The following is a 14,470-nucleotide window of genomic DNA, read 5'->3' as shown; positions in this document are numbered from 1 at the left end:
ATTCTATACTATCACTATCAATATTACTATAATTACTTTTTTTTTTTTTACGTTTTGTTGTGATATTTGTATTCTAAAATGTATCATAGGGTTACTATTGCTATTTTTCAGAAGGCTTCGTCTGGTGCCTAACAACCTCTGGCTAGATTTCCGTCCTCCTCCATACAAATACCAGGCCAACAACATTTCTTGTGGCAGAGTTAACATACCCACATTTCTGCATATCAGCTATAAGCTGTTACAGTAACAGCCTAACCTCAACCACATCATGTCTAGGGACCCACACATCACCACCCTGGAACAAACTGTGACCACTTCCAGGCTCTCATTTGCTGCCGGATACCACTCGCTGAGTATCACATAGTGTACATTGTTTGCCTTTTGGTGGCCTATTGAATCCTGCTCTCATTGAAATAATCCATCCAGTGCAGAAACAGTCTGTATCACCACAAGGTGGCGTTATGGAACAATAGAGACCGATTTGGTTGATGAAAACTACCAAAAAGTAGCTTTCAGTAGGCCTGATGGCACTGGTGACAAGTTGTGACATGACAGCAAGTAACAAGGTGACTAACTATGTGTAGGACATAGGCTACAGACAGAATACAGTGGAAGAGACACCGCTATAACATTCCTACAATATTCCTGTTCCTATACAAAGTGGCCTTATCATGCTTTATGGTATTTTTCATGGTATCTCTCATGGTATCACTACTGTTTTGCTATGATGTTGGTTTAGTATCCCTCTAAAATGTCTTACAGGGTGGTTCTTTCCTTAAGGGAGTGCAAGGCAGACATTTAAACAGCAGTCCTGTGTACCAGTGGCATGGTAGTAATGAATAGGATTAGGGTCAAGGGTGCTTATAAAGCACACACCATTATCAAGGTAGTGAAAAATATTGGATTGCTCAAGTGCAAACAGCTGAGACAATAAAAGTATAGAAGCCGATAGCAATATACAGTCAATCACTGGCTTTTATGGGTGATAGGGTGTGTGAAACTGTGTGTGTGCGTGTGCATGTGCGTGTGTTTCCTGAAGAGGTAGAAAAAAAAAAAGGCTGTTAAGCTGATGGGAGGTGTTTGACCTGTACTGACAAACAGTGGGAAGTTTCTCTCAGGTTGTTGTGTGAGTGGGAATGTTTGGTGGCAATAAAAAGAAACATGGAAAAGTAGAAACTGTCCTCTCCACCAAAAAGGCTATTTTATCAGAAAATATTATATAACCGCCATCTTTACTTGGAACCTTCATTCCCACTGTATTATTCTTTTACATATGGCATTATCTTGCATTATAATGGAGCTATGCAAAGAAAATGGAGGATGATGGATCTGTTCCTGTCCTCATGGGCCTATAACCAGCATACTATCACAGATTAGTGTTGAAAACATGAAGTTGATACGACACGTTAGAGAAGGAAAATGCATTTGGCATGGCTTAACAGAATCCCAGGTCTCGTGTGCTCTTCGCTCTTTGACAGTTTACTCTCTCAGGCCAGGTGCACCATATGGAGATCAAAGGATTGGCATTAATCAGATGAAATCCTCCGAGAGAGAACACCCCTGGAAAGCAAGGGAATTAACTGGAAGATAAGGGAAACTTACTGTACTATATATTGGGTTTAGATTGATATATCGGTTTGCCAATATTGGCCTTGTATTAAATATCAGTTGTCAGCCAATCAGTGTCTTCCACATCCAATATGAAGAAGTTTCCTCCCTGACCACAGCTACATAAAAAGTCTGTAAAAGCTGCAATGAAATTTGATTTTCTTTACACAATGAATTGATTGTTAAATGTTGTTAAATGAGTTTCCCTACCATCTTTCCCTACCAACCTTAAAGAGCTGCTAACCCACCTCACCCCTGTTTCATTTGTATTTGTTTCAGTGGAGAGTTTAAGTGTCACATGATGGTCTAAATGTGGTTTCAGAGGCTTTTCCAAACTGCTAAGAATACAATTCTGGGAGAAACACTGAATCCTTGTATTTGTTTGGCATGAAATCGTTTCAAAACATTTCAAAAATACTGAATATCAGCACTAGCTACTATCTATCATGACTTCAGTCTACAAATATCGGTATTGTGTCCGTCTTCAAAAACCCCTAACATTCGAACCCTACTACATATAAGCTAAGATAGATGTGTCATACTGAACTGTCACACTCAGCCCAAGTCTATCAGTGTAAGTGACAGTGATACAGGAGGTAAGCAGTGACACTGTGTGGTCTCTATTATCATGGCTTTATTTTCTACTCTGTACAGTAGGTGTGCATGTTGGTGAAATTGTGTCAATGTTGCTCTAAGTGTCAGATGGGCCAAACAATACAAATGTACACAAGATTACACAAACAACAGCACCGCAAAGTTAAACGAAGAAAGAATAATCAAATTACATGTTTTATTATTTATTTACCAAGCTAACAAAAAGAATAAATGAACAATTGAATAAAGCAATAGTTAATGCAGATGTGGCTTTATACCAGGAGGTTGGCATTAACTATCTCAGAATAAAGATTTATAAGAATAACATCAAACTCCTTCAGAATTAGATGTAATCCGCACTGAAGCCATATTCACTTCTATTTTCTTCACATCATCACAGCCTTAAAATCAAGCACAAGCAACATATGAGCTCATTTAAGCACAAAAAGAAACTAAAGCTGTGGGGGGTTGTCTCAGTCATCAAAGTCTGGGATATCATCATAGGAGTAGCCCCGGTAGCCCTTTGATGCATAGTACGCGATCCGTAGGTGGTAAAACCCAGGCAGGAAGACAAGGATTCCAATAATAAGGACAGGCACGGTTCGGTCTGAGTGCTGAAAGAGAGGAAACATTTCAATATGTTGAACTGGAGCATGTTGGAAGGTCTTGCTTGTAGAAAGACATGAATTCAATGGAAGTAAATATACGCTCTGTTGGAAATACTGTCTAAAGCACGTGTTCATACTCACTGTGACACCAAAGTATCCAGCCAGGAGAAGGGCGCCAATGATGATCAACAGAGAGCCGATTAAGAAGAGGACAGTGGCGAGTGCTATGGCTTTGTATGGGACTTTGGGTGGACTCCTTTTGAACTGCGGAAGAGGAGAAATCTGTCATTACAACACTTTGGTGACACACTGTGACACAACCTGCTTTAAACTTTAGGGCACTGCCTGTTTTTCACTCATGGCTTATACTGTAGACTAGGTTAAACTGGTTTTGGTCATAATGTACTTGAATAACTAAAATGAAAATGAAAATGAAAGTCTACTTGACATGACACATATTTTCTATGTCATACAGTGTGTGTGTGTGTGTGTGTGTGTGTGTGTGTGTGTGTGTTGATCCACCACATACAGCTAAAATATGGAGCTACAGAAGTGATACCAGGATTTGACTTCATGACTCTGGCAACTGTTGTGTGTTACATGTATTTGAAGATGTGAAAGGGTTGATTAGGAATTACATTCCTCCAAGGAGTCATGACAAATGTATCTGTGTTCATTTATACACATTATGTTTTATTAGTAGTTTCATTGTTTTTGAAGTCCAATCACTCAAAAAAAATCTGGTATTGGGACTGTTGAGTCCAGTTAAGCAGTGGTATATAAGAAGTGGGTGAACTATGACTTTCAGTCTGTAACGACAATAAGGCAAACAATCATTATTACAAACAAAATTCAACTATACTGCCAGAAAAGCATTGATTTCTGACCTTTTCCTCCCAAGTAAAGATCCTATCCTATTATAACACTCATCATTTGGATACTAGTTACTATGATGTGTATTCTGAATTTCCTGTTATGTCCTAGTAACTATTGGTGTCAGCCTGAGCACATGGGCAGTTGGGTGGGTTTACCCTCCACTACAACCTACACAACCTCGGTCTGACTCTTACCTGTAAATCAATGTAGCCGTCATCATCACTGGCTAATCTGGAGTACCTAACCTTGCTGTTAGGAATCCCATTGGACACAATATTACGAGCTGGCATCTTCAGCTGGGCAGGAACAGTCAATGTTTTCAGAGCAGCAGCAGCGACACTGCAGCCATCATCACAATATAACTGCCACGGGTCTTTTACTCACGAGCTCGACAGTATCAGCTCTCATTTACCAGCACGGTTGAAGTAAAATAAGACGCCAATACCTGTACAGCTGAAAGTGATTTCTAAAGCGAGGTTCTGGCCTCAGGTTACAGCCGGGTGTTGTCTGTTCATCGAAGATCTTCCGTGTTATCTGCTCGCCTCTGCGCCACGCTTGCGCACACTCTCGAGTGTGATTATCGGGTATTAGCCTATAGGTTTTTGTTTTGTTTTGTTGTTTTTCCAGTGTCATGTGGACGGGAAATTATTCGTCCTTTTATCTAACCAATAATCACTTCGATTGAAATACATGAGAGCCTTACAATTCTTTGCAGATTTGACTTTTTACTGAATGGTGATTTGCACCGCTTCGTGTCTACCACAAGAGGGCGCTGTCGAGCTTTATAAAACATGAGCAAGTCGCTCCAGAGACAGTCTCTTACTACAGGGATGGGCAACCATGTGCCATGGAGTCTGCAGGTTTTCATTCCAACCAAACACTACAGCCGCTGATTTCACTGTCTCCTCTCTGGTTGAAGGTGCTGAAGAGTGAAATCCGCTGCTGTAGTCTTTGTTTCGAATGAAGACCTGCAGACTCTCGGTCTTCCATGGCACATGGTTGCCCATCCCTGCTCTAGTGTCAAATATAATACGCTTTCTGTGTGTGGAGGGATTAATTTCCTGAGGCGCTCTCCCCAGCCAGGTTTATGATCTCACTGGGTTGACTGATCCCTCACCAGGCCAGAGTTATTGCCTAGGGTCCAAATCTTGATATGGTTTCATGTGACAGAAGCTGGCACATTGACATACGCTGGTAGTCTACCTCTAAAAGGTTGGCCAATATACATGTGAATGTTCCTAAATCCAGTGGTTTGTAATTCGGTTTGGATCAGAACCTAAAGTCTTTATTAGCTATTAACCCAATATATCAATATTGACTTTTCTAAGTGGGTGTGTGCCCCATGGCCCCATCAGCACAGGTCATGACCCACTTCTGAGTCTAGAGCCACTGGCTGAGAAACCCTGTTCTACACAAGTTAAAGCAAAACAAAAAAGCATAGAAAACATTTTATACAGAAAGAAAGTCATCCTTTGCTACTTTGCTACTTTTCCTCCTAGAATCACATATCGACAAGGGCCTATGATTTCTAATATTGATTAAATTTAATTAAAGTCATAATATTAATACATGCAATTGTTTAAATTTTTAAGACTAAAAACACACACTCGGTGAGATTTCATTATTGGGAGGAACAGTCACATCTTCAAAATGTGTGTGTATGTCACGTATGTCATGCGGTGGGTTATTGATTCTCAGCCAGTGGATTGTCATCTCTCTGGTCATGCACAGCAATAACGTGGCCAGGGAAAAGACCGGGAAATAGACGAAACACACACAAAATAACACTCTCTGACATTTCCCCTGAAATGAATAATTAAAGCTGTTGGGGCAGGAATATTGTTGTTTTTCCAAATGTGTTATTCACGTTGGCCTGCTGGTCCGTGGAAAATTGGACTGTCACATAGACAAATATAGAGTCTCCTGTAGGCAGAATTCAGATAACTGCAAGGCCCTTCAGCTGCAGAAAAGTGGATCGGCCTGATGTAAGCATTCTGTCAGAGTCGTACGCTACATTTAAGGAGTAACTGTCCGCAGACTGTGGATAATCTTGAAGTACATTGTGTTGTAGGCAGCAGCAGGAATAAAGTAAATTCACATTTCCATCAGATCTGCTTGCGGCATCAATAATATGCTCTTGTTGCCACTGAATGTCTCAAGGGATCATTAGCACACTCAGTGACCTTGACTGCCGGTCGCACTGCTGTAGTTATAGGCCATATACTGCAGCTCTCCAGATGAACATGAGCCCTGCAATCATTTTATTCCTGTATGCTTCATATTCTTGCTGTGTTCACTTCAGTGTAACACTGTCCTGCATTTGTGCTGTATGTTCCCTGTCTGATTTGCCACCGTGAACGACTCATCGCCAGGCCTCTGAAAGATATAATCTCTGCAAATCTGCCCTGGATCCGACTGGATTTCATCTTTCTTTTAAGGGGATTAAATATATGTTTTGTCTCTTGCTGACAATGTTAACAAATGCATCAGAATGGCAAATTGCTTACAATGCAAAAAAACAGGGAGTGCATTTGGCTCAGCACAGCAACAAGTCCTGCTTTTCCTCTGACAGAAAAAAAGGACTGTGTATAAACCACCTATGCCTCTTCCAGTAATTGATTATGCAGACATTATTTATATGCAAGCTACCCTCTCCACATTACCTGTTACTGACAATAACACAGGTAAACTTTGCCACTGTGTCCTTTGGTTTATTAATGATGCCAATTCTCCTACTCATTACTCACAGTGTGACTGCAAGTTGGCTGTATACTCATTAGCTAAGTCATTAACCAGGCTGCATCATTGCTGCATATTCCTCTATACACCAAATACTTCCCTCTTATCTGTCCGCCTTCCTCGCTTAGAAGTCCAATACCTACGAAACAAGGTCACAGCACAAGCCGCTTACCCCTCCTCAATCTGAATTTAGAAACATGGCATTTGATTTATCTGCCCCATGGCCTCAAAACAATCTGCAACACCAGATAAATCTGCAATATTATTTTATTCACGATTTCAAAAACGAATGAACTCAAAACGGACCTAGTGAGAGAGGAATGTAACTGTAAGTAACCCTGTCTTTGTTTTCTATTGTCCCCTTTCATAAGTTAACCTGTGTGAAGCATGTGAGCAGATCATCTATTGTCTATCTGTATATTACTGCTTTTTGTTTTGATATAGTTTTTGGGTTAAAGCAACATGGGTTTCAATGGGACTGTTCTATAAAGTGACTCAAAAAATCTGCACACCGGATTAAAGCTCTTTTCTAAATTCTTTATTCAACACAGTTCAACTTTATTCAATAAAGTACAACGTTTCAACCCTGAGGTATAAATACACAGAATATGAAGGCCAGTTCTATGTATTTATTGCATAGGCTACTATAGCCTTTGGTCATAATCTATTTTACTGTCTGTAACTTGATTTGTGTATCACTATGGCAATGCGATCACCTGTGACCCTGCTGTCTATATATACACTTTTGTTCCTCATGGTGCCTGACGAAGCCCTTAGGGTCGTAACATGGTACTGTATTGAATAAAGTATTTAGAAAGGAGCTCTAATCCAGTGTGTGGATAATCTCCCTTTTTTTAAAAATCAGTTTTCATGACTATTTATCCAGCACCATGGCCTAAATGGATGTGCATACCTCTACTGCCTTTCTCTTACTGTTCTATAAAGTACCAGCTTGATGCAAATACTCTCTTCAGGTTACACCTGGACCCCTCTTGAACTAACCTATCTTCTTACCCTTCTTAAACTTAAAAAATAAATAAATAAATTTCAACGAATGCCTATTAAAAGTCTTAGCTGACGAAGACTGTGATGCACAGTTGGTTTCACTACTGTTGACAAAATGTACTATTGTAAGTTGTTTTGGACAAAAGCGTCTGCTAAATGACGTAATGTAATTTAATGTAAATACAATCCAAAATGCAAATAACAATGCTGTTCAAGTGAGAACTGGAGATGTTAATTAATTAGAGGATAGACCGCGCTGTCGCTGGTCAGAAGGAGGAGGCAGAGTGTGTTGTCATGTTAGATAATCCCCACCACTAGAGCATAATGCCTCCACAGAAGAGCATCGCAACAACTGAGCACAGCCCCCGGGGTGTGTGTATGTGTGTGTGCGTGTGTGTGTGTGTGCGTAAGTCTGTGTGTTAAGAAGTCAGTGGCAGTCGCCCCCCTATGACCCTTGGGTATGACACTGAACAGTAAGAGAGCAGCAGTCAGGCCATAATTAGAGTCCTGTTCAGAGTGCAGTTCTATCAGCAGAGATAATTAGGTCTGTCTTCATTACAGCAATTCAGATAGCACCATGACTGGAGCCCAACAACAGGCCCGACCATTATACCACTTGAGCATCCCGCAATCTCCCTCTGGCTCAGCTTTCACTTTTTTAAACTCACTGGGCTTCAGAAATGATCAAATGTGGCATGTGAGTGGTGCACAGGTGCTTCCACAGCAACAAGCCTTTCAAAATTTGAAATAATCTGCACAGATAAATATCATGGCTTTGCTATTTTTAGCCTCCTCAAGCAACATGTGGGGGGAAAATGATTGGGTTGATTTATGGTTTTGCTTGTAATATGTGTGTGCTCATGCAGGTGTGACCAGTAGTATTGTACGTATAGGTGAAAGGGGGTATGGGTAAGGTATTGGACAGGGGGTTTTATTGTGTGTTTTAATGTTTGTTTTGCCTCTCTCTGGTGTATCTTTGGACGACAAGAAAGCAAGTCTTAAAAAAGACTATACTGAAGTTGTTTAAAATGGTTACAGCCTAGATAGTTTGTTGGCTCAGTAAAGAGTACATCACAAAAAGGCAATAAAATCGCTCCCTGATTTGGACTTCATTGCTAAAAGCTGCTTGAAACAAAAACAATGACCAGCATTACCCGTTAATGTACTGTATATCCATATCAGTGTCAGAATCAAGGACAACACACATGCAGAGGAATTCGTCATCTTTGACTGAATCACAGCACATTCTGATACATGATACAGGACAACAGGACATACAATAATGACAGAGTGATGTGATAATGAAAGTTTATTGATCCAGGGATTCTAGGGAAATTTGCTGTTAAGACACTAGACTGCACAAACCACTCAGCACACACTGTTCAGCATTATGTATGTCATATGGTTGTAGCAGAGGAGTATTTCTCTTCTTTGCAGTCCTGTCAATTGCCACTGATGAATCAAGCATGTGATTTATCGTTCTTTAACCTGCATTTCTGGGGCGAGCATCAAGTTAGGTGCGCTTGTGTGTGGGTGGAGAGCTGACAGCTGCTGGACACTTTACATGAAGGACTTCATCAAAGTGATGACGAAGTCTATCACTTTTATTTGAGAATGTCAGCTCGTATTTTTCCTTCCTTTTTCTGACAAAAGCCAATCACTGCAAACCACTGTGGCTCAGTGACTGTAATCTCACACAACAGAATCACAGCATGACACACAGAGAAGGTTAGTCCCTCCTTTTATTTGCTTGCAAAAATGTGTAAAAGAGTTTGTACCATTTTCTTACGGTTTTACAGTTACACACGTAATTGTACAGTATAATATCATTTGGCTGCATCATTTGGCTGTTTGATTAGACTGTGCCTGTGCTCATTTTAATGGATTTTGTCAAAACCATAGGAGGGGAAATCTCTTGATATGCAATTAAGGTGAATGCCACTGTAAATGTCAACATTAGTGTGAATGCTTGGCTAAGCTAGTTGCCTGCATGAAGGGAAATGTTTCTTCCAGTCCCGAGGTATTGATTTCTGTATCTTTCAAACTCAGCAGTCCACTGCACTGCATGGCCGACTCAGACAGGTAATTGCTCTTCTCTTTTAAACAGAGAATGTGAAACACAGAGGAAACGTGCATGCATTATTTCTTTGCCTCGTTATTTAGTAATGTTTCAGTTTGGTGAAGCTTAGGGTTGTTTCACTGCCCTGCTTCTAATGCAAACCCAACAACACAGTGGTGCGTAATTGATCTGTTGTGGCAGTGAATACATTTTGGGAAAGAGTTCCATCTGTGTCAATCAATAATATTAGCTCTAGTGTGTATGCATGGCAATCATGAATACGACGTAATCTCCATCAATTTTTATGCTAATCATATTTAAAGTAGCTGTGAATACTGAAAATTGTTCATTTTAATTTAAAAAATGTTCCACCTGTGAAATTTGCTGTCATAAAATAACCAATTTATTGTGAACACAGAATAAAGATGTCATGTATTTATGATACATGGTGCCTTTTGCTTAAGTAATTGTACTTTTTGGCAGTTTGGAGGAGTCATAGTGATTTATGCTTTGACACAATGAAGTGAATTGTCCCCAGGATGTAGCAGCAGTGAGAGAGAGAGAGAGAGAGAGAGAGAGAGAGAGAGAGAGAGAGTATTTAATCTTCAGCCCACACAAGTGAGTAAGAGAGAGAGAGAGAGAGAGAGCACACTGCAAGATGAAAAGAAGCCTCATCATAAGCAGAGGATCCGCACTGTAAATGGTCAAATGTTGATTTCACAGATGGTCTTGTCTCTCAGTGGGAGTCTCCCTATAGGGACAATCAGCAGTCTCAGGTATAAAGCCGTTACATCTGGAGCCGACTGGACGGCAGATAAGATCCCAACTGACTGAACCGAGGATTTACCCACAGTGGGAAGAGAGGAATCAATCAATGTAGTGTGTTTGTTCATGTGTGCTTGTGTGTGTGCGCTTCATCTCTTCCAAATGGCTTGAGTGAAAAAAATACAAGCACAGGCGCTGGATAATTAAGTCCGTAGTGAAATTGGAATGCTATATACATAAATTAAAATTGTCTGTTACCCTGCAGGCCTTAACAAATGCATATTGACTTGCTGCTGCAGTAGATAGAGTCACACCTGAGAACCCTTGGTTTTGATTTCTTATGTATCCTCAGTCTAGGTGTCCTCTCTGTAATAATAATAATAATAATAACAACAGTAATAATAATAATAATAATAATAACAAGAATAATATGACAATCATCATCATCACCATAATCATAATCTTTATTTAAATTGCACTTTTCAAAACAGTTAGAAAGTGCTTCATGAAGGACAAAAAAAACCCCATCTAAAATCAACAGCAAAATCAATAAAACAAGAAATATAGAAACAAGGCAGAGTCATAATAAGGGAGCTCAAAACAAATTAACAGTAATTACATAAGTGGAAGTCTATAAAGATGATGATTTAAAAGATGATCCAGATTTAGCCAGCTTGAGCTCCTCAGCCAGGTCGATCCAAGTCTGGGAATATTAAACAAATTTATTGTCATAATATAGGAGATGAAGACCACAGACGCACTAAAAATCCTATATATAGGAATGCCATGCCATTGCCATAGGAAATAAAAATACTATAAAGTACAATAAGGTCTCAAAGTCACGACTGAGTACAGCCACACTATAAGACTAGTATCGGAATATTGTCGTGATTTTTCTGCTGCAACTGCAAGTTAGCTCTTTCCACTTTTATTCACTTGCCATTTGAAAGTCAGTTAGATGAATGACTCGTTTTTATTGGGACATTTTCTGAATGAATAGTAATTTTGCTATAGGCCTAGACAATGACTAGTTTTGATGACGCACAGGGCGTGATGCTGAAGGGGGATGAGGAGATGCAAGGATGGGGTGGGTTGTGGTGGTGTTGGTGATGGATGGGGGGAGGGGGGGTGGCAGGAGGAAAGTGGGTAGGGGAGAAAGCAGTGACTCATTTGGTACTCATCATCATTTCAAGAGAGTTGGAGCACCTGAAGGTCGGGTATTTATCCTGGGAGATGTGAGGGCTCTCCACGATGAGCGCACTTGGCTTTCTCTGCGCCGTCTCATAGTGAGAGGCGGCAATCATTTAGGCTTCTCCCAATGTGGCTCAGTCAAGCCGGCGGGACCTGGAAATCAACTCAAAGTTAGGTGAGTCCCGGCAATAATGAATTTCTTGCATCTCAGTTTTGATTGGATAATTTCTAATTTTTTTTTATCTTAATTCTAATTGTGTCTTTTAAGTGTTCATTAATTGGTCGCTCCGTCTCCCATCCATGCTGTTGTTCCATGCAGACTTAATGCAGACGGACGCAAAAAAGCACCGACAACCACGTTTCACTTGCTTCTGACTGAGCGCATCTGAGAAAAAAAAGAGGGAAAAAATCGGTCTGAACTTTCACATGTAAATTTGGAATTGTCGGTGCAGAAATTAGCGAAGAATCACGCGCTGCGCATACTGGCAATTTGGAAAGTAGAGTAGCATAGCCTATGATTTATATTGTCAAATATGTCTCTGCACATCTATATCTGTCTCACTAATCTGCATGAGTTGTCTGACTGAAATCATAACACCGGGTCGCGCTGATCTATAAATAGCTGACATATTGTATGAGGAGATATTTCTCTGTCATCTATCAAACTTAAATAGCTCTCTCGATAATTTTAAGAGAATGATGTGGCATCTTATTCTGAATTCTGTACTAAAAAGAACTATAATAATCGTATAATAAAAACATTATAAGGAAACTATAAAAATACCACAGCAAAGCACGATAAGGTCACTATGAACCGACTACTGAGTACTACAAACAGACAATTCTCTGTAGGAATATTATAGGAACATTATACTGATTTTTTAAGCTGCCTAATTTAGTCCTATGCTTGTAGAGTTGGGAATACCGCAGCAGTATGAGGTTGAGAAGGCATCTCAGCCAAAATGGATGTTTACTCTATGGCCAATTAAAATAATTGCACTTATAGAAAAGCTGCACGTCTCAGGCTGTCCTGAACATTACTTCTGAATTCCAGTCCAATCCTCCGTAACAGCTGTTAGTCAAACCACTTGAAAACATTGTTAATTGTGATTCTGCTTGGGGGGAAAAAGCCAACCCCACCTCCATACAGTATGTCTGTTCTGTGGTGGAGAAGTGGACTTGAGACTGGAGGGTCGCTGGTTCGAATCCCAGGAGCTGCTGGGAAAATGTGGTTGAGGAAAACAAGTGAATAATGTAACTGTATGAATGTGAAACAATGGCTTTGCTGGAGAAGAGCGTACATGCCCAGTATGTAGGTTACTCCACCTTTTGCCAGCCACTTCACTGCACCTGCATCCACTTGCATCCCAATCCAAATCCCATATTTCTCACCCCACTGTGACGGTGCGATGAGCTCCTGCGCACGATCATGTAACTCTCACTTAATTACCTTAGAGGGAACCCCCCCATCCCCTCCCCTCCCCTCCTCCTCCACACACACACACACACACACACATACACACACACACACACACACACACACACACACACACACACACACACACACACACACATATACACACACATACAGAGGCAAAAACCCTGCTGTTTCATGAATGCAGGTGGAGCCGCACCATGTCGGCGGCGGACAGGAGCATGCAGGTCTGAGACGGGGAAGTGAGTGGCAGCTGAACGAAGTCCATCAAACACGTTTAACAGCTGTGCAGCCCAGTGCGGAGCAAAGATTTGTGGGGCGCAGAGGAAAAGGTCAGCCAGTGGTTAATAGTGTGACGAAGAGAGATGGAGGATAGGGGGGGGGGGAGAGGGGGGGGGGGGGGTGCTGAGGCTTGAGGGGACTACATAATGTTTTCTGCCCCCACCGTTATCCCTGCGCAGTCTGTGTCAGTATTAAGCATATTTGATACTGTTGTCGTTGTGTAATTGCATAGAGCTGAGAGGCTGCGGAAAAAGAGCAAGAGCAGATAGACAGATAGATAGACAGACAGACAGACAGACAGACAGATTTTTTTTATTCATTAATTACTGTCAAATTTCTACTACTACTGTATCATAAGATCACTGAAGTGGCTCTGGCTTTGAATGACCCCTTTATGATATTATATAGGCTACAGATAGATAGTAGGGATAGAGTCAATGGAAAAGAGGGCAGCTCAAATGAACTTTTAATTTCGCCTCAAATAAAGCAGCTTAACAAAATCCGAAAATCGTCAACATGGCCCCACTACTCTTACTAGTCTCATGTGACCATCTAATCTACGTTTAGTTAAGGAACATCCGCATAACAAATGTCAGTAATCTGCACGGACGAGATTAATTTCACATCTGTCAAACAGTGGGAGTTTGCGTGGGACCAAGATATTGTTTTCAAGTCAAAGGACACGACGTGCAAAGATTGTTTTGAAATCAATGCAATGCATCAAAGTCACAATGAGCGAAGCGGGCTGAAATCAGCCGTGCTGAAGGATCAGTGCACAGTAATGTCACTTATGCCAGCAAACAAATCCAATTGAGCAAGAGAAGACTTCATGTTGCTCATCTTATAAATAGATAGTGACTAAGGAAAGAGCCCGATGATCTGGCTTGACATGAAAATGATTTTATTTGACCTTACATGAGAGTTGCATTCTGGGTATTATATAAAAAATAAAAGAATAAAACCAAGCATGTTCAAATTGTATTGCTTTGCAGTTGCAGGAGGAACACTTTCACAAATGTTCAACTGGTCAGAATATGACCTTTTTTTTTTTTTAAAGCTGTTAGCTGAATACAAAAATGTCAAATTGTAACAGTGTGTGTTTCCTTGACCTCCACTTGTGTAGAGGCCACAGTGTAATTACCATGTATAAAAATACCTACAATGTGGTTTATTGATTTGCTTAGTGGGATGATTAAGAAGGAGGTGGGGCTTAATGTGATCTAGGCCAGCTGAAGATCATTCAGTCTTACTACAAAAAAACATGACAAAACATGATTTTCAACTGTTTTGAAAATCCAAATTTGACCT

General features: G+C 40.6%; 1 protein-coding gene across 1 annotated transcript; it reads right to left on the bottom strand.

The window, feature by feature from the left end:
• Positions 1-2,231: 2,231 nt before the first annotated feature.
• Positions 2,232-4,239, bottom strand: tmem230b (transmembrane protein 230b). The gene is made up of 3 exons (XM_071534148.1): positions 3,881-4,239; positions 2,952-3,074; positions 2,232-2,816 (listed from the first exon to the last, which is right to left on the bottom strand). The coding sequence occupies exons 1-3, from the start codon at positions 3,974-3,976 to the stop codon at positions 2,676-2,678; spliced, it is 360 nt and encodes a 119-aa protein (XP_071390249.1). The 5' UTR covers positions 3,977-4,239; the 3' UTR covers positions 2,232-2,675.
• Between the last annotated feature and the right edge of the window lie 10,231 nt (positions 4,240-14,470).

The sequence above is a fragment of the Centroberyx affinis genome, unplaced genomic scaffold (genome assembly GCF_046629955.1).
Source record: "Centroberyx affinis isolate AG114_WGS23_722 - 3 ecotype Tasmania unplaced genomic scaffold, CSIRO-AGI_Caff_v1 ptg000168l_1, whole genome shotgun sequence".
In the NCBI taxonomy this organism is placed as follows: Eukaryota; Metazoa; Chordata; class Actinopteri; order Beryciformes; family Berycidae; genus Centroberyx; species Centroberyx affinis.
Note: the sequence above shows the minus strand (reverse complement) of the source record. Positions and strands in the feature narration are given on the sequence as shown.